This window comes from Ursus maritimus, unplaced genomic scaffold, assembly GCF_017311325.1.
Source record: "Ursus maritimus isolate PB19 unplaced genomic scaffold, ASM1731132v1 scaffold_30, whole genome shotgun sequence".
Classification (NCBI taxonomy): domain Eukaryota; kingdom Metazoa; phylum Chordata; class Mammalia; order Carnivora; family Ursidae; genus Ursus; species Ursus maritimus.
This window is the reverse complement of record NW_024425564.1, coordinates 21,032,993-21,054,679: the sequence shown is the minus strand read 5'-3', so window position 1 is coordinate 21,054,679 and position 21,687 is coordinate 21,032,993. Positions and strand designations below refer to the sequence as shown.

Here is a 21,687-nt window from a genome sequence, read left to right as displayed (position 1 = left end):
TCCTTGTTCCAGCTCCTAGACACTGGCCTCATCCCTTGCCTCCTGGCTCCCTTCCTCCATCTGCAAAGCCAACAAATTTGGGCCAAGTCTTTCTCACGCTGCCATTCTTCTGGTTCTCCTTCTGGTTGCCTCCCTGTGTCTTCTGCTTCCCAGTTTCACTTTTTAAGGACCCTTATGAATTCATTGGGCCCACCCAAATAATACCTAATAATCTCTCTAGTTTAAACGCCATCGCTTAGCAAACTTAATTCCATCTCCCACCTTAATTGCCCTTTGCCATATAATTTAGCATAATCACCCATTACAGGGATTAGGGTGTGGACACATCTGGGGGGAGGCCATTATCCTGCTGACTACATCATGACGGGTCCTGATATATGCATTCATAGAATGATGATCTGGTGAATGAGTGAGCTGTGTCCCGTTAAACCAGCTTCCACGAAGGAAGAAACCTTCTCTTCTTTTAAGTTTCAAATAAAGGGGCTCACTTTCAAACGGCCTAGAGTTCCTTGTCTTGCTACACTGATAGAGAGTTCCTCATGGCAAATCAGCGGACAGGATTTAGAAAACTCTTACTAGTTGAGCCAACTTGGGCAAATCGCTTAACTTACTGGGACTTTACTACAGCTTCTGCGAAAGTCTGAGGGACTATGACGAGGCCTTCTCTACCATTAACACGGTATGACCTATCCATGTTTCTTTGGTACCTTCATTAGAATGACTCCCTGAAATGCTGACTATTAAGCCTTAGGAAAAGAGTCACAGTCACTGAGGATTCCATGTCCCAAAACTTGATGAATGGAACATGATGAAAAGAGAAATGAGAAATACTCGAATAAAGGAATTACACAAAAATTAAAATTTTTTTTAAAAACTTGATTTAAAAAATGTTACATTTAGAGTATAGCTAGTTATATCAGAAAAAGGGAATACGGAAATTTTAGTGCCATTTATAGATAGTGTCTTTTTAAAAGGATTCTTATGCACAGCTGATGAATGATGGGTTTTGGCTGTCTACAAATCCCCAAGGACTCCTGTTCACAGTGGAAGAGAGTTTAAGAATGCATTCCATGCTTTTTTTTTTTTTCAAAGCAATTTTGGTCTTTTTTTTTTTATTATTACACTGATGGATCATAGAAATCTTGTTTGATATCGGGTCTCTATAAGGACTGGGCATGGAAGGGGGATATATGTGTGTCATATGAAATGTGGCTGAAGTTCAGAGAAATAGGTTTCATTTAATAGCTGAATACTGGATGACCTGACCATTCTTCTCAGCCTCTGGCAGCTCACCCCGTGCGCGATAGAGGAGTCGCCAGCATGAACTGAGGAGTAGCTGCTGGCCTCAATGTGATTTTGCAGTGATCTGTGTGCTCTATGGCTTCCTTCATAACCAACAAATCAATTCCCACTATACGTATTACACACCCCAGTGGCAGAGGCCATTTATTATCCTTTTGATGGTCATACTCTTTGTACATAACCAAGAAGGATTACAGAGGAAGGAGAGAACAGTGGAAATGTGGATGAAGGTATTGTGCAATGGCACTGCATTTTATAATGTGCCCTACATGTATACAAGAATAAGAGAGACGCTTGCTTTCAAGAAAATTTCGAAACGTGGATGCAAAATTTTCTTTTGAATGAAATGTGTTTTGAGAACAATATATGGAAGGATAGCTGTGGATGTAAATTCTCTGTCAATATCCATTTGGATTTCAGGTACAAATTCAAAATGATTAAGAAGAAAGGACTGTCACTGTCATACGGGGATTTTTTGTAAGGTGCTCCTTGATGAGTTTTGTTCACCTAACAAGCTTGTTGATACTTGCTTTTTTTTGCCATCATCTGGCATCAACTAATTCCCGTATTCATTTCTAACTTTGCAGTGTATAATTTTTCAAACTCTAATTGATTGATTCCGGGTCTTTCCTAATTATTGCGATCCAGATATTATAGTTACCACTGTTAAACAAACAAGTAAAACCTAATACTGAATTGTGTTAACTAGGTACAAATTGAGTATTTTGAATTCAATATAAATGGTACACAGTGAAATTTTAGTGTTATTTCTCCTAACTCAAATGCCCCACCAACAAATACGTGTGTCTGAATGTGGGTGGGAAATATTTATCAGTGTAACTAATGACAAAAGTATGACTTTACAGTGGGTTCTGTGCATAAACATTTAAACTGCTTAGTCATTTATATCAAAGGTTATGAAAAGAACAGTGGAAATTTCCAAATGTCAAATAAGCTACTGTCTCTTCTGTTTTGCATCATTTGAGATTTTCTGGGTTTTTGCAAACAACACAATGCCAAATCTGTATTTGATTTTCTCTTCTCTTTGAAGAGGCAAAGCAGCAACAAAATAATTAGCTGAAGAGGAGCATGCATAGAATATCTTGCTTGACCAGCGTAGAAAGTTCTGGGTTTCATTTCCCATGATGATAAATGTAGTAAGGTATCCTGGAATGCTTCTGTGAGGGCTCTATTACCATTGGTAAACCAAAACCTCTCAGGGGCCTGTTTCCTGTTTAGCTGTTCCTCGTTTGTGTAATTGAAATTCACGCTCAGTACAGACGGCACGTCGATGCGTGAGACGATGCCGTACACCTTCATGGCAAAATACACGCAAGAACAGCAAAAAGGAGCTGTCAGTGTCAAGTTCAGGGCCTCGTTAGTCCCGCGCAGACCAAAAGGCTAAAGTCATGGATTGGAATTCTAAGGACAATACGGGTTTTCTTTTACTTTCTGTTGTTGTCAGTTTCTCTTTTTTTCTTCTCTGCAAAGACTCTTGTTTCTATTTATTATTTATCTTCTCCTTTTCATGGTGCAATTATCATCATAGTTAGTGTTCAGGGAGGTGAGCTTTTGTATACACAATCTTTTGAATCTGTCTATGAATTTCATTTCTGTGATGTTCTCACGCTGCCTCGACTTGCTGTGGTTTATCACTGTCGCTGAGCTACTTCTGATCCTACCAGCTTCTCTTCGGGCAAGATGCTTTTAATCAGGACCATTTTTGGTTGAGGAATTTACTCACTTATTCTAGAGTGTTTTTCCGGAATAGCATCAGACACGCTAATCCAGGACTTGGAGCCTAGTTATAGTAAAGATCGATCACTGATTTAACAAAACCGACATTTTGCCAAGCTGGTGATGGTATATACTGATCACACTGACCGTTTGAACGAAGCAACGTATGCATATCCTGTTTCTACCTCTTTAAAAATAAAAGGAACCATATCGTCTCCTACATTTTTTGGGCTCGATGGAAGGCCAGCCTATTTCAAAGTAGTTCTGGTAAATATGGGAAGAGGGCCAAGCAGTGAAGATTGAGTGTTTGTTATTTTGTGATGGTAGCTAGGATTCGCGCTGTTCAAAGTGTTTCACAGCTCTTAACCCAGTCGTCATACTGACTCTGGGCTGTGGGTACTGTTATCATCCCCCCTTTCCATATGAGCAAAGGAAGGCATTGAAAGGAATTCTGTGTAGAGAGGCACAGTCCAGAGCTTGTACTTTTAGTCACTAAGCTATGGGAACCCTACTGTATATTCCCTGCACATATCCTTGAGATTGGATGGGGAACGAGTTTTGCCTCTGACCTATTTCCAGATACTTCTTCCTCTTCTTTCCGGCAAAAACTCTAATTTTAGAAACTTTGAAAACATCTCTTGATCCCAATACCAAACAGAGAGAGGAAACCCGACCCAAATCAGAACACCCTGCTTGTAATTATTTTATGTTTAGTTTCAACAGAATGTCAATATTGTGTTAAGGAATAAGAAAACTTTGAAGTTTCAAATTCTCATTCGCCTATTTTCAATGATATATTAGTAATTCATTTCAATTTTTTTAAATAAAATAGTTAACTTTTAACAAGGTATATGCAAATAACAAAATCTAATTTTAATAAAGGTCATTGTGGGTAGGTGAAACAAACAGGAATATATTATGGATTTTAAGGATTTTTAAAAATAGGTTTATTATTTATAATAATTTCCATATTTCTTTTAAAATTTCTTATTATGGTAAAATACACATAACATAAAATTTATCATCTTAACCATTTTTAAATATATAGTTCAGCAATGTTAAGTACATTCACATCATTGTGCAACCAATCTCCACAGCTTTTTCATCTTGCAAAACTGAAATTTTGTACCATTAAACCCCTTCCCACTCTGACCCTGGTAAACTTGTGATTTTGACTATTTTAGATACTGCATATATGTGGAATCATATGATATCTGTTCTTATATCACTGGCTTAATTCATTTAGCGTAATGTCCTCTAGGTTCATACATGTCACAGCAGGTGTCAGGTCTTTCCTTTTGGGATGCATGGGTGGCTGTCAGTTAAGCGTCTGCCTTCGGCTCAGGTCATGATCCCAGCGTCCTGGAATCGAGTCCCTCATTTGGCTCTCTGCTCTGCCAGGAGCCTGCTTCTCCCTCTGCCTGCTGCTCCCCCTGCGTGTGCTTGAACTTTCTTCTGTCAAATAAATAAATAACATCTTAGGGGCGCCTGGGTGGCTCAGTCGTTAAGCGTCTGCCTTTGGCTCAGGGCGTGATCCCAGAGTCCTGGGATTGAGCCCCACATCAGGCTCCTCCGCTGGGAGCCTGCTTCTTCCTCTCCCACTCCCCCTGCTTGTGTTCCCTCTCTCCCTGGCTGTCTCTCTCTCTCTGTCAAATAAATAAATAAAATCTTGAAAAATAAATAAGTAAATAAATAAATAAATAACATCTTAAAAAAAAAAGAAGTTCCTTTCATTTTAAGGCTGAATAATATTTCATTTGATGGACAATTAGGTTGCTTCTACCTTTTGGCTCTTGTGACTAATGCTGCTATGAACATAGGTGTACAAATATCGAGATTCAGCTTTGAATTCTTTTGGATATATTTCCAGAAGGAGTATTGCTGGATCATATGGTAGTTCTGTATTTTATTTTGTTTTATTCTATTTTATTTTATTTATTTTTTTAGAGAGAGAGAGAGAGATACATGGGGGTGGCAGAGGAGGAGGGGAAGAGGCAGAGCGGAGGAAGAGAGAGCATCTCAAGCAGGCGCCTTGCCCAGCACTGAGCCTGACCAGGCGTTAGACCCAACGACCCTGAGAATATGACCTGAGCTGAGATCAAGAGTTGGACACTCAACCTAGCCAGCCACCCAGGTGCCCCATGGTAGTTCTATTTTTAATTTCTTGAGAACCTGCCATTCTGCGTCCCACAGCAATTGCACCAATTTACATTCCTACCAGTAACGTACAAGAGTTCCTATTTTTCCATATCCTTATTGGCGCTTATTAATTTCTGGCTTTCTTTTGTTTTCTTTCTTTTTTTCTTTCTTTCTTTCTTTCTTTCTTTCTTTCTTTCTTTCTTTCTTTCTTTTTCTTTTTTTCTTCTTTGGACAGTCGTCATCCTAACAGATGTGAAGAGATACCTCCTTTTGATTTTGTTTTCCATTTCCATTTCATGCCTCTTTCCGCGGTCCCTTCTAGTCCTCCATTATAGCAAAAAGAAACGTAAGTAATCTGAGTCCAAGTATTTAAGAAATAATTTCATTCCATTTCACTTGCACAATGTCTTTATTATGGTTTCAAAACATTTTACTGCTGGTTGGATACCTTAAGCTCCAAATTCACGATTGCTTTCTTTGTAGCTGTTCTTCCGCTGCCCGTGGTACAGGATCTGCAGGATTCCTCAAGCATCTCCATTTTGTGCGGGTGTCCGTGTTTTCAGCACTTCAGCTGGCTGAGTGGCGAAGCCAGGGCTTCTGGTACATTATCCTGCTGACGGCTTCCCTCTGGTTCTTGAGGCTCTACCTGCATTACCTTAGCCAGTGGCTTTTCCTCCAGGCCATTTCAATCCCCGTTACAAAGTGAGTGCTTTCCCCTGCAAGTCAAAGGGATGCATTTTCATCTTGATCGGCCAAATGAAAGTGCAAAACTCCTCTCCGTCCATTTACTGGACGACCTAAAATGTGGGTATGATTTGAAGAGACAAAAATGTCTTTATCTGAGAGCAAGAACGTCGATTACAGTTATAGTCTCATCTTATGGGCCTGTATATACAAATATATAACTGGCACATCAATATTTATTTAAAATTTAGCAGATTCAAATATGTTCTACTATCTGAGCAGAATCCAAAAAGGAATTTAGCAACTGTATTTTATTCTGTTTTGATTTTATCAGAGTGACTCAGGCTGAAGGTATTTTAGAAGTAATGTAAGTATGATTTATCACCTATACTCAGGGAGGCAAAGATTGCTTCTTCTGCAAAATGATTGAATTCAAACAATTACCAAACTCAAGCCCAGACAGCTTTCTGGGCCATTATACTCTGGAAAAAGATGACACTTTGCAGGTTATCTCTCCATAAACATGGTTCCATAGACACTGTAGGTGGACAAACAGATAGAAATCAATACAAGTAAAATTCATTTTCTCAAATGTAGATGTTCCAGATAAAAATAAAGATGTGTGTAGATTTTCAATTAAGAAGATTGCAAACAACTTTAAGCCACCATGAAAAAGAAATGTGTATATATTATATATATACACACATACAGTTTTTAACCATGCTTGGAAATTAAATCACAGATACATAAATGCCTTGGAATATGCACATTTGCATACACTAAATTACTGTATCTTCAAGGGAGAATTTTTACATGGATATTATATTTCTTCCCTTCTTCCTTCCTCTCTTTCTCTCTCTTTCTCTTTTTTCTTTCTTTTGGGTGAGGGATTCCAAACAGAAAGGACAGATAATCCTATGTTTGAGCTAGTTGCTTTTTGCTAACTGCTCTTTTACTTCTTCAATTAAAAAAAAGAAAGCCCTACTTTTATTGGTTGTTAATAAAATGGAACTGCAAGAAAAATACCTTGGCAGCCCAGCTTGTCTGATTTCACAAGCATCAGAAGACCTAAGCTAGGCTAGGATATCTCGTTGGCCGTTGTCTAGATCTGCAGGCTCCAATCCTGTATTAGCTCCGTGTCACACTGGAGTCATGAGACATGACAGTCACTACAGCGACTGTGAGGATTTCTTCTGCTCTGACTCTATGTTAGGTCCTCTGCTACTAAATGTACACACATTACTTCATTTGACATTCGCAACGGCATAAGAACAATGCACAAAACTTCCTTCAAAGCAAAGGTCAGGAAGTGGATAAAATGAAGAACTTTTTTTAGTAGAGAGCTGGCAAAGAGGGTGCACGAGCAGAATGACAAAGGCTGAAATAAAGGGGAGGGAGAACTTAGAGCACAATAAAGTCTCACTTTGCTGTAGAAAGAGGGTGCCAACACCTAGGTCAGGGAAGCTTGAATGACTGGGCTCACCTTGGCTTTGACCCTTCAGTTTTAAGTTTGTGTCAAGTTGTCCCTTTCCAAACAGCTAAGAGATACGATATTTTTGTTGGTAGCAGAGCAGTGTTGTTCTGTATTTGAGGGTTTATCCAGAGGAATCGCAGCAAAATTAATCAGATATGTTAAAACTCAGAAGAATGATTACACTAGTTTATATTTCTGGCTTCTGATAGAGGTTGACCCATTACTAAGTCCAATGGTATATTTTATATTCCACATAGCCTACCTGTGAGTATGTGTTATCTGCAGGGCGGTTCTTGGAGGATACTCTGCTCAGTGGATAGAATCATTATTCTTTCTGTGGTTGCCTATGACACAAGAACAATGGCCAAGATAGAATTTGCTTTTTACTAGGACATGAGCTCTCGTGGTGGTCTTATGGGGCTGGGAAAAGATGAAGCCTTCTGACACCCGATTTGGGGGTAGTGTTAAGTGTCACTTTTTCTATATGAAAAAAAGAAAGCATATTATTTAAAAATTATATTGTATACCTGGCATCTTGTATAGTTTCCCTTGTTTACACATATGTGGTTGCTCTGTTTTCCCACAGATTCCATTTTTCCCCTTTCACGGTTGAGCTTTGCTACCCAACTTCCTCACTTCAAATCAGAGAAGAGTTGCTTGTGGTTGTGGTGGGACCTTTAGTGCTGAATGCAGCGATACTTCCCTTGGTTCTGATCAGATGGGGCTGTCAGCTACTGTTTGCCTCCTGCCCTGACGTCTTGTCAAAGTTAATCATTACCATGGGACTATGGACAGTTCTAGACCCACTGGCGGTGTTTCTAGTGGATACTATCCTGGGGGTAAGTCAAGTAAAATAATTGGGATATGAGTTCTTGACACAGAATTTAGCTTGAGTGCATGAATCAGTTGACATGGGAAGTTTCAGTAATCATGAACAATTCAATATTTATCTTAAATTGAAGCTAGTAAGTTTTTCTTCATCATAAAAATGGTGGATGTCTATTATAATCAATTGAAGTGTTTTTAACTGTCTTAGATGAACAGTTGCAGAATAAACAGGAAATAATGTCGGCAATCAAATTCAAACTAATTCGTGCATTTTCACAATTATTACAGAGAAGTTTTATTTCGTAACTTTTTGTTGGTGACTCATTTTTGGTAGGAAGGATTTTCACAGCCAAACTTTATTTAAAAATTAATCATATAGTAGTTCCTTCAACTGGTCAGTTTACTTATTTGCCTTGTGATCTAATACTATTTTATAATAAATATATTCAAGAAGAAGTAGAGCTTTTTAAACAATTCTAAGTAATAAATAGAATTACTTAGGCATTTATTTTTACTTTTGTGGTGCTCATGAAATGAAAGTAAATCTGAATTTTAACTAAATTTTTATACTGTAGATCTGGCTATGAAATATAGCCCCAAGCAAGAGAGGAGATGGATACTATAAATAAATCAATGTGATCGAACAGTCATTTATAAAATTATCTTAACTGATCAAGTACTATTCCATAACTTTATGGTATATTTCTCCTTTTAAGAAGAAACAGAAAAGTTTTACAATTGCTTTACATGTGTTGAGACTATATCCATCGTGTCAAACAGATCACAGAGGTGGGGCATTTTGATGGACTCTCCTTGTTAACGGTGTTTGAAATGTGCTTTTAGAACTAAAGACAACTTGCTGTTCAGAGTGAATGGTGAAGATAAGGCCCCGGGTGCTGTGGTAGGCAGCTAGGTTGGGCAAAGCCAGTCCCTGTTTTATTTCTACATCGCAGGCTGCACTCTGCCACACCGGGGTCCCTCCGACTTTCCTGGGCTTACTCCTCACCTGGGGATCTTATTAAAATACAAATTATGAGTCAGCAGCTGGGGGATCTGAGATTCTGCATTTTAACAGATTCCTAGGTGATGCCAAAGATGGTGGTCTGCGCACCGGACTGCGCTGTGACAAGGTTCTAGGTGCTTTATTCTCCCTTTCCTTTGTTTGCTCAGGGTTCCTGGGGTGTTCTCAACACGACTTGGAGCCCAGATGCACTGAGTCCATTAAAGGCCTGTTAGGCTTTGTGTGAGGGTTCTGACGGCTTACTTCTGAGTGGCATTACCTCTGCTAGAGATGTTTAGAACCTGCAGATGAATGCGATAGTTGACCCTGCAACCATATAGATCATTCAACATTATTAAAATGAATTAAAAGCAGTGCACATGGAGCCTACCAATGTATCTAGTTTCTACTCCTACTGCTGAGGGTTGAGGGAAGAGCCAGGCGCCAAGGAAAGTTGATCAGCATTCGGAAGGCTGAGGTGTTTCCATATCCTAGCCTGCAGCGACCCTCTGAAGTCTCGATACCATTGAACACCTTGATGACAGGTCGGAAGTGGTTGTGTTTTCAACCCCATCTCTTAAGTTTTTTTTTCCCCTGATCATTAGCTGAATTCTGATTCCTAGTGGATTGAACTGGAGTCAACTGGATGTTGTCCACATTCCAACTTCCCTCAGACTTCTGTTAGCGAGGGGGAGAGCATGCCATCAAGGTTGGTTTAGCAGGAGGTGTGGAGAGGAAAGCTGTTTGCATTCCTCTGGGATCATATTCCATGGCATCTCCCAATTTCTCCCAGAGGCCTGATGGGCATGTTGAGCAGATGGGGTCCAGTGTGAGCCTATCGCAACAGCACAGGTGAAGCCATTTGGGAGGGACAAGCAGCTCTGTCTGTCATCTTCTGAGATCTCATCATAGGGAATGTCTGCAGCCCTCCTGGAATGGCTCTCCTTATTCCAATCAGGTCCTCTAGAGAGATTAATAGCTGAATGGTCCACTGTATCAAAGGCGGCTGACAAAATGAGCCGTCTAAATTTACTCTGGGGCCTCTGATGTAATCTACAGGAAAGTAGCCTCCAGCAGGGCCATCTCAGCACCCGTTCAGAGGTCTGTAACCTGATGGAAGCTGACTTGGATTCTAATAGATGAGTGTAGCACCCATATCTTTCTCCACTTGGAAAGAAAAGCTGAAGGCTAGTTCCCAACCTGCACAATTATTGACTCTCCAGTTAGAATCCATCAGGCTTCATTGCAGATGACATCTAATTTTGCTGTCTTTAAAAAACCTTTAAAGCTGCAGATAATCCGCAGAGCGGCAGCCTTGGAGTCCACACATGGGCACGCCCATTCATTAAATCAAAATTCACATTTTAACATGCTCTCCAGTGACTCTGTGCATCAAGTTTGAGAAGGTCTGCTCCGAAGCAGTGGTTCTCAAAGTGAGGCCACTGGATGAACAGCATCAGCCTCACCAAGGAACTTAATTGCACTGCAAATTGAAATGCAAAATCCAGGCCCCGCATCAAATCTATGGAGTCAAAAACTCTGGGAAGGAGCCCAGCCTCTGAGAAGGGGCTATTGTGTTTTAACAAGCCTTCCAGATGATTCGCATGCTCGTTAAATTTAGTGAACTACTGCTCCACATGGGATCATAGTTATCATAGATTGAATGTCCCTCATGGGATTCAACTTGCCTGGGTTCATACTTGCAGTTCTTTCAGCACTTCCTTTCAGCAGAGAAAGCCAGGGAGCACCTGTATTTCGTCCTGATCAGCCAGCCAAGAGAGAGGCGAACTTATTTTACTGATACATTTTGTTCTGGATTCTCTCTCTCTCTCTCTCTCTCTCTCTCTCTCTCTTTTTAATGGCAATCTAAAAAGAGATGTGGCAGATGGAATGGTTTGAGGCTGATGCATTGAGTGGCTGTTGATGTTACTAATAACATTTTGTTAGTCTCTCAGTTTGCTGGCTCGGAGGTTGGCAATGCATTTCCGGACCCCCGTTGATGATACAACAGTTCCACTGAGCTCATAAATTCTTTCTCTGCCTGAACCCCAATCTAGATAAGAAGTAGAGGAAGGATTTGCTATTGAATGGTTTAATTGATCAGCATGTATTTATTGATTATATACTCTCTGCACAGGATTTTAAAAGAAACAGAGTAAGAATGGCATTGTTTCTCCCCTCAATATAAATAGATAAGAATAACACATAAGAGCAAAGATCAAACGAAGGTAGAATACAAGTGTCTTCATTCAGCAAATCATTCTTGAAAATCCATTAGAAGTGATCACAGATTAATAGAAAGAGCATAGACTTGGAGTCGGGGGAAGTGGGTTCTGGTCTCAGCGCTGCCATTTGTTAGCTGTATGACATTGGCTAAGTCAGTCTTTAACTTCTTCATATGTATCACAAAAAAGTAATAATACATACAGATAGTAACACGTACCTTACTCATTTCACAGTGTTGCTGGAACAAACAATTGAAATACATTGAAAAATCTAAGGTTCCATACATATAAGCTGAAAGGAACAAGGATGAGGGTTATAATGAAGTGAAATTACACTTTGTGTACAATATAGGATGTAATAGCCATTGCCCGTGATCCAGGCAGGAACTTACAGTCTACTTGGAGAATTACATACGCAAAGATGAAGTATAGGCAGTGTGTGATGAATGCCATCCGGTAGGCGTATCACTCGTTCCCTTATATCCATTTGTTCAAATGACACTGTTTCTGATCGCACTATTTAATGAAACACCTCCATCCCTCCTGTACTTTTTTCTGCCTCATGTTTTTTTTTTCAAAATGCCATTTTCCAATATACCATATTTGTTACTTAATCTTACTTACACGCTTCTCCCCCACCCCCATCCCAACTGAAATGTAAACTCCAAGAATGTAGGGCTTTTGTCTAATTTTATTCACTCTTCTATCTTTGGAGCTTAATGACACATGGTGGCCATTCGCAACAATGTGTGAGGGCCAAATGAAGATTAGCATCTATTGATTAGATTATGTTCCTGGCATCATATATATACCATTTTTAGTGTGTTTCATCAGTGAATCCCGCAACTGTTTCTTTACCTTTAAGAAATAGGGGAAGATCTAGAATAGGAGAATGGATGACAACCCTTACAGATCTTCTGCCTGAGGTCCAAGTGACAGATTCATATTCTGCAAGGTAGACCTATTAACAAGTACAGAATATAAAAACAGGAACTTTGGTGCAGTGGGGAAAGAAACATCAGTTGAGAGTCAGAATATCTGACTACTAGTCATTGTCCAAATGTTAAAGGATATTCTGATGCAGGGAAAATACAGATTAACCTCTCTGAGCTTCTGTTTTTATTTGTACATATATGATATGGATTAGTTCTGAACATGTCCATTTAAGCTATACTTACATAATTGTCAGTTTAAAAAGTACAGAAATTCTTCCTTCTTTCTTATACTGAAAAAAATATACTTTATTTACATTTATATTGCATATCACGTCCACCTGATACCATAAGAGTCATAATTATAGAACATTAATATTTTGTAAAACTCAAAGGTCAAAGATGTCAAATGAGAACGTTCTAGGTCCGTAGCATTTAATCTTTGTTTTTAAAGACCTCATTGCCTTGTATTTATTTCTAACTCAATATAGAATATGTTGTTCCTTGTCTAAAAGAAGGACTTACTGTTAAATTAACCTAATGTAAACTTTAGTTTTCAAGCTCACATTAAATAGCCTGATAACTTTTTTATAAGTTTCTAAAATAAGCCATCTATTTTATGCACTGCACAAATTAAATTCCTTTCAAATCTGCTTCAGAGAGAAAGGGATCTTTCCACCATCATATTTAATTTCTTCATATCTTGTGCTCATTAAATTCAGAAGTTAATAGTACATAAATAATACATGGCTTTTACTTTATGAATTGCATGTAGAGTGTACACATTTAAAAGCTTATAGGGAAAATGAGGGGGAAAAAAAAAACACCTGGTAACCAGCTATGCAAACCCAGTCTTTTTCTTTTCCTTTGCATAGCTGAAGGTCTGGTGATCTTTAGTATCTTGAGAGTTTAATTTAAAAACAAGTTATGGTATCATGTGGTTTTTGTGTGTTTAAATTCATCTAACTTGATGATCGGTATTTTCATCCTTATTTCTTAAATTTGTATTTTCTTTCCTCAGAGGCTTACACATAATGGGGACACTCCTATAGCTGATTCAGCAAAGTTGTACTGGGTGTTTGTGAGGACCAAACATTCGGGAGTTCTTGGTGTAATGCTCACGGTGCTAATTTACATCCTCTTGTTCATCATTTCGTCTTTGATTTTATATTTGTATTGTCTCAGGTAAGGTGTTTCCTTCCTTTTGGTTCTTCAGTGTGTTCAGCCTCCAGTCTTGTTGTGCAGTTAGGCTGTGAGAATACGGTTAAAGAAGAGAAGTTAGAACCATGTCTATATGTCTAAGATAGAAATGTCCTTGGTTGGGGTACCTGAGTGTCTCAGTCGGTTAAGTGGCTGCCTTTGAAGGATCCTGGGATCCAGCCTGGCGTCAGTCTCCCTGCTCAGTGGGGAGTCTGCTTCTCCCTCTCCCCCTGCCCCTCCCTTCCCCGTTCTTGCTCTCTCATGTGCTCTCTCTCAAATAAGTAAATAAAATCTCAAAGAAAGAAAGAAAGAAAGAAATGTCAATGGTTGGTTGTAACATCTATCGTGAAGACCGGCTGAAAAATTAATCGACTTTTGGGGAAATGTTTTCTCCGTAATAGAGAGATCTCATTTTTCTGTGAATCATTATACTTGTTTCTTCAAACTAGAGGCCAACAAGAAACAAGGAGTAATCCCTCGATATCTCATAATATCCTGGTAAATTTCCCAGGAATCTTAAGTAAAATTCTTTTTTGCAAGCAGTGTATATGCGTGAAGAAAGATGATAAAAGCAACAAATTTGAGGCAGTATAAAAAGTGCTAGGAAGACTTTTCACTCTGTTGATGGTTTCCTTTGCAGAAGCTTTTGAGTTTGGAATAATCCCACTTGTTCAATTTTGCTTTTGTTGCCTATATTTTTAAAAGCCATTTTCATACCCATGAAATCATTGGCAAAACCAATGTCATGAAACTTTCTCCTTATGTTTCTTTTATAGAATTTTTACAGTTTCAGGTCTTATATTTAAGTCTTTAATCCACTTTGAGTTGATTTGTGTGTATGATGTAAGGTAAGCATCCAATTTCATTCCTTTCCATGTAGATATCCAGTTTTCTCAGCACCATTTGTTGAAAAGACCATCCTTTTTCCATTGTATATTTTTGGCAACTTTGTTGAAGATCGATTGACTGTATATGCGTGGATTTATTTCTGGGCTCTGTAGTCTGTTCTATTGGTCTATTCATCTGTACTTATGCCAGTGGCATATTGTTTAAAGTACTGTAGCTTTGTAATATAATCCAGCAACTCCACTTCTAGAAATTTATTCAAAAGAATTAAAATCAGTATCTCAAGAGATATTAGCCCTCCCATGTTCTTTGCAGCATTATTCACAATAGCCAAAATGTAGAAACAACCTAAATGTTCGTCAACAGATGAATGGATAGAGAAATGTGGTAGACACAAACAATGGAATATTATTCAGCTTTGAAAAAGAACATCTTGCAATATGTAACAACATAGATGAACATTGAGGACATTATGCTAAATGAAATTAGCCAGTCGCGGAAAGACAAACACTGCATGTTTCCACTTATATGAGGTATCTAAAATAGTCAAAGTCATAGAAGCATAGTGTGGAATGGTGGTTGTCAGGGTCCTGAGGGGAGGGTGAAATAGAGAATAGTTTTTCAACAGACAAAGTTTCATTTATGCAAGATGATTAAGTTCTGAGATCTGCTGTATAACATTGTGCCTGTAATTAACGATACTGTATTATATACTTAAAGAATTGTTAAGAGAGTAGATTTCATGTCAAGTGTTCTTACCATAATTTAAAAAAAAGGTGCTAGGAAGAGGTCAACACGAGAGTCTCTGAGAGCATAGAGAAAAGGAATCAACACAGGTCTGGAAGAGGATTGGGGCAGCAGACAAACATATCAGTTGAAATATAACCCTTGAGTAATTTTCAGAGTTTTAATATAATTTGACTGGAAGAAAGAATGTTCCTGGGCAAAGGGAAGATGTATGAAACCATACAATCATGAGAAAGTATGATGTATTTGGCCACTCAAAAGTATTTTAATATGGCTGGAGTATAGGATATGGGGCAATGGTAGTTGACTGACATAAGATGAGAAGTGTAGTCAAGGACTAGATGATAAACGTCTTGATATCATGTTGTGGAGCTTGAATTTGTTCTAATGGTAAAGTGAAAAAACGGAAACATTTTCAATAACTTTAATTTTGGAAAGATCACTCTACTAGTAGACGGGAAAGTGGATTTAATAGCAGTCAGGATGAAAGCACGGAAACCTAGTTAGAATGCCGTTTCAATAGTCTAGGCAGAGTGTCAAGAGCCTTCACTAAAGAGAATGACACAGGAAATGGACAGTTGGGACTAATCAATGAAATAGGTGATATACATAGAACTTGCGGGCTTGTTGGAAATTAAAGGTGAAGGAAAGAATGGCATTTAGTGTAACCTTAAGTTTTGGAGTTGGGCGTCCATGGGTGGATGGTTGTAGCATTCTCAGAGATGGAGATTAAATATTTGGAGGAGATAGATAATGAGTTAAATTTTCATTCCTGTTGACCTTAAGATAACTTCGATATTGCCAAGGGGAAAACATCATGAGAAGTTTGACAGATGAGTGTAGAGCTCAGGCAAAACTGTATAGGTGGTGAATTCATGCAGAAGAAGTCTTGAGTTTCATTGCTTTGTAGGGTAGAGGCTCAATTATAGTGGGCTGAGTTAAGGGTAAGGACATAGAGGCAGGACCTACTGACTTTTTTATACACAGAGCTATGCTGTAAATGGAAAATGGTTAGAAAAAGTATTTTTTTTAAAGAGTGGTTTTTAGGGCCACCTGGGTGGCTCAGTCCATTAGGCATCTGACTCTTGGATTCTGCTCAGATCATGATCTCACCATCTGGGATCAAGCCCCATGTGGGGCTCCATGTGGAGCGTGTTGTCTGCTTCTGGTTCTCCCCCCTCACTCCTCCCCCTCAGCTCACTTGCACTCTCTCCCTTTCTCTCTAAAATAAATAAATAAATGTTTTAAAAAAAGAGTGTTTTTTAACATGGATATGGTTTGAATATATTTATATCATATATGAAAATTCTAAAAGGGAAAAATATTGCAAATGGCTAAGCAAGTGAGGATAATTGAACAAGGAGGTCTCTGAAGACATGAAGGAGAGCACATATGGAGACAAATTCAGGATTTAGGGAAAGGATCTTGTCCCTTGATGTGATAAAGAAAGAGACAAGGTTGAAGCGAAAGCAGGGAGGTTTGTGGCAGGGCACTGAAGGAATTCACATATGATAGCCATCATAATTTTCTGTGAAATGAGAGGTGAGCACACTCCTCAATTCTTCCTTTCTTAGACCAATAACATAGCTGCAGTAAAGTTGCACTTGTTTTCCTGGGGAAGGGAAGAAAGTCTTCCCTGATCATTCAGCTTTCATTTGACCACTAACTTGTCCTGTGGCCCCCTAGGCAAAAATGTTCATTTGCTAGATTTCAGGCATTTTCTTGTGGAACATAGTAAGGATGACACATATGTGTGGATCTTATGAGAGGCTTTACGTGAAGCATGATTCTCTTACTTAAAATAACTAGATTTTCCTCAAGAAGTTAAAAAAATAAAATAGTACATCACATAGTTTAGACTTTTGGAGGATTAAAAAATTATCAGATAATATTATGTACCATTTATTACCCCCATCGATATATCTTTTCTCACTTAAAATGAGGTGAATTTTGCAGCCATGCATTTCTTTGTCCAAGGTTCACATTTTTATTATCAAGATTCCTTGTAAAGTATGAAAAAGGAAGCATAGAATTTATGCACTGAATAATTAGGATTAAATATTTTGTTGCCTAAAACAAATAGTGGTTTGCTTTAATATACAGCAAAAGGATTACTCCTTGAGAAAGGGCGGATAGGAGGAGTGAGAAGATCTGTAATGGAAAAAAGATTAGGGAAAAGCAAAGACAGACGAAGTGTCTGGACATCATAGAGAATAAGCCTGAAAAAGTCCAGGAGGTATCAAGTTTTGGGCACTCTCTCAACATAGCCCCTCACTGTCTTCCATGCTTATCCTGTCCCATCAGAACTAGACATGCACAGTAACCCCCAGGTTTTGCTAATGTTTTAGAAACAGATGCTCTTCAAATTTCTTTAGGTAATGATAGAGATAACAATCTCCTACAGGGAAAATACCTGTATTTTTTGTATTCATAAAGTTGCTCTAATATGTCAGCTGAAAGATCTCTTTACTGATGTTTGCACAACATCTCTCTCTAAAATGTGGGAGAGCTGAGTGGCCCTGTTCTTCTCTACAGCAAGCACCACTACCAACAGAGGCATCTGGTCAATGAAGTGGGGTTTGCTCTGGCATAAAAGTAGACAAAGAGTACAGAAATCCTAAGAACTCATCTTCGTGAAAGATGCCAATACGGATTTGTATGTGCTGACTGGTTTAGGGTAGCATTCTTAATCCAAATATTAAGGCAACAATCCTAAGTCTTCTGGGCTTTTGGATCAGTCCTGTCAAAACATGTGATAACATGGCTAATATTATAGGAACACAAAGGAGATCAAGTCAGACATGCAGGCTGTTAACGGAGAATGTTGTCTAGCTCTGGGCACCAGAAGCTCTGCATTATAAAGACTGGTTGTGCAAACTCCAGACTGGACCCTATTGAGTTTGGCTGATTGGATCTTATTCCTCCAAGAGCCTAAGTAATTTATTGCTGAAGGGTTTCTACTAGAAAAATTCTCACTCCCCATACTTCTAGTAGGAGAGTTGACCTGTGTGAGGAAGTTCTTGACCTGAGTGTAATTACCTGAACTGGATTTTATAGCTTTAAAAAAAGCATTAATCTTTTTAATGTTTTTTCCTCATTATAGGGAGAATATGTTATTTAGGAAATAAAGTGAAACTACAGAGGAGAATCAAAAAATAAATTTAGAAACACCAATAATGTCACCATTGAGACAAGGCATTATTAATTGTTTGGTAAATTTATTTCAATTTTTTTCCCATGTGTGTTTATTTTTACAAAGTTGAAATTATTCAGTAAGAATGACTGATTTAAACTTAATAATATCGTATGATAAATACTTCCATATTCTTTACTTACTTCATGAAGATTTAATGCCTACACATTATTTTATACCAGATAAGCGGTATAAAATAGTGAAAATTTCTTTGTTCCTAGACAATAGATTGTTTCTCATTTTTGTGCATTTTATAAATAATTCTGATGAACATCTTAAGACTCAGGGTCTTGTCCACATTTTAGATTATTTTTGAAGAGTATCCTAGAGACCCAGAAATACTGCTTCAGACAGTATGATGTTTCTAAGACATTAGATAATATTGCAAAGTTATGTTTTAGAGAAGTTGGATTTATACTTATTTAGAAGTGCATGGGGGATCTGACCAAATCATGTTCACATCATGTGATAACTTTTTTTTAATCTAATAGAAGAAATGGAATCTCATCCTTTTCTAAATGTGCGTTCTGTTTCTCGTTACTAAATATTCTTAGTATGCTTATCACTCACCCATTTGTATTTCCTCTTCGTGAATTGTCTTCCAAATGTCCCTTTGCCTTTCTTTCTATGAGTATTCAAATGTATTTCTTACTGAGTTAAATGAGTTTTATATATATTATAGTAGTAACCCTTCTGTCATATTTTAATGGATGTTTTCTCCATTTGACAATTAACTTTTAAATGTATTTTTGATTTTTTAGAAAAATAGATATTATAGGGGTGCCTGGCTGGCTCAGCTTGTAGCGTATGCAACTCTTGATCTTGGGGTTGTGAGTTCGAGCCCCACATTGGATGTAAAGATTACTTAGAAAAACAGGTATTATAATTCATATACAGTAAAGCCTTTTGATCATTACTTATTTAAATAGATCTTAAATTTAAAAAAAATCCTTCCTCATTCAGAAATGGTGTAACTATTTACTTCTGTTTTTATAAAGCTGGAATTTTTTTCATTGAACTGATCACAAGCCATGTAGAATTCGTGTGATAGGGATAGTGTCGAGATCTAAACAAGATACCTTTTATTTTATTTTACTGGTCTTTTCCGTCAGTTGGTATTATCTTTAGATATTAACTGTTTTGCCATTTTGTTTTACTCTGAGAAATTTTAAATGTTTCCAGTGGGATCAATGGAGCTCCTCTTTTTAGGGCTTCTTTTAAAAAACTGAGGTTTTGATCAAACTCTTATAGATGGCCCTTTCTAGGCATCGGCATGAAGAAAATCTGTGAAGACCATCTACACCTGTCAGGATGATGCTTCATGCGGCCTTGCAGCACTCCTCATAACCCTTCTGAGCAAAGCCTTTGTTGATATCATATGGATCCTTTCACTCTAAATCCTTTATTTGAGTAGTCCAAACCATCTACAGGCTGCTTCCATATTCTTTTAAAATATTCAGAGAATGAGAAATCACCATTTCACTGTCACTTAGATTTGCGTAAGCTTTTATATACCTGGAAGCTGTATACAAATCTGAAAGACTTGTACTCAAGTTAATTAGTTTCTGGGGTGCTGGTGTCTTCTTAATCATTGACTTAATAGTTCTGAATAGCCTTATAAGTTTTAGCTGTGGCCACTTATTACTTAGGAAAATTAATTTAGATTCAAATAATTTAAAGGTAGGTTTCGATGAGAATAGTATGAGCATATTCATTGTCTGGGGAATACATATAAGATAATCAACAATTTTCCAGTTTCTGAATCAATCTTCTTTATAACGCTCTTCACTTAAAGCAAAATATTATTTACCATGTGTAGAAAATATTCTAAAAATGATCTAATTAATACACAGCTAACCGATTTTCATACCCCCTGAAATTGTCACCTAATTATGGGCACTCCATGCCCTAATAGCCCTAATGGACTGTGAACATCGTGACATGCTGGTAGAGGAGTAGACCTATTTAAAAGATTTGGATGCTACACTGTGACAGCCTCAGCAAACTGAAGGATTGTAACCAAAATAGTTCACTGCTGTGGCACCAGATAACTCACGATCGTTCATTAGCTGAAAGCCCATCAGTATCCTCACTCTGTTCCTCAGGCCCTAAACTCTTTGATGTGGGCAGTTGAGTTCATGCCATATGCTGATTTCACTCCGATCTTTTCTTCAGCAAATAGAAGGATCTCTTTCTACCCCCACTAACCCCATCTGGAGCTACAAGAAGCTGGATCAGAGATGACCTGAACATTTCCTGACATGATATGCTCTTGTAAAGACAAAATAAAAGCTGCTCAGTTAGGTCTAAGTCATTAACCAGTCATTTGATAAATTGGCTTTTGCTACATTAGCCTTCTTCTGATACCTCTAAGATAAAAGAAGGTGAAATGGTCTACCACAACTTCTATTTTCCCTCCCAAACGTGTGGGAAACCAGGCATGTGATTTTGACCAATGGTAAGCAGGTGTCAAGAAGGTGTGTGTACCTGGATGGAGTGTCAGGTACATATTTTCTTATTGACACAGTCCAGATCACTGGCATGGGCTTCTTTTAGGCCACTGGAGTGAGGAATTTCCTGTCCCAGTTCCATGTAAGTGTCCGCATCTGATAGTATAGATAACATGCAGGGCCAGTGTCATTCCCTCCTCTCTGTCAGTATCCTGCATAATCGATAACATGCTTATACTTTTCAGTAAAATAACTGAACAAAAAAAACCAAACACTCAACACGAAGAACAACTATTTTGCTTTGCTTCCACAAAACAGTGAGGATTACGTGTGCCTAAAATGGTCCCTCAAAGTCTCCAACCATGTATTTAAATGGTATTTAATTTCATGTTACATATAACATGAAACTCTGGACTGTGGAAGACAAAGTCACTGACTCTAGAATTCATCATTGTCTTCTCTGTACCCAGAAAAGGGTCTAGAACACAATAGACACACAACAAATGTTTGTTGAATTAAATTCACGAATAAATAAAGGAAGATATTTTCTTAAGGATGAAGACACCCCCCCTTCCAAATAAAATATGGCTCACAGCCTGTCTGTCCAAATGACTCTGGCTCCCAGGTGTTTTTCATTTTGAATGTTTAACTGGAATATAATGAAAAAGTGTGAAAAAGACCTACACAAACCCCTTATGTGTGTTAATCTGACTTAGGATAGTGATTAGGATAGTGATTAGAATAGATTTTGAATTTGAACTCTTTGGCAACACCCAGCTTTAAAAATGACAGTGCAGTGCAGAAAGAGAAGTCTAAAAGAGTCACAGTGATGTGCAAACCATTTAGGCATTGTATGCAAAAAAAAATCCGGAGGACCCAGAGAAGCGCTAAACACGTCATAGACACACAATGCTTTGTCACTCCCTTCTC

General features: G+C 38.2%; 1 protein-coding gene across 1 annotated transcript in view; it reads left to right on the top strand.

The window, feature by feature from the left end:
- Nucleotides 1-21,687, top strand: part of LOC103665144 — a gene marked incomplete at its 5' end in the record, with an annotated part of 295,474 nt that overhangs the window by 208,308 nt on the left and 65,479 nt on the right. Inside the window, 3 exons of the mRNA XM_008693048.2 lie at nt 5,662-5,880; nt 7,923-8,175; nt 13,343-13,506. Coding sequence (XP_008691270.2) covers nt 5,662-5,880; nt 7,923-8,175; nt 13,343-13,506 — 636 coding nt within the window. The remainder of the gene's footprint in view (nt 1-5,661; nt 5,881-7,922; nt 8,176-13,342; nt 13,507-21,687) is intronic.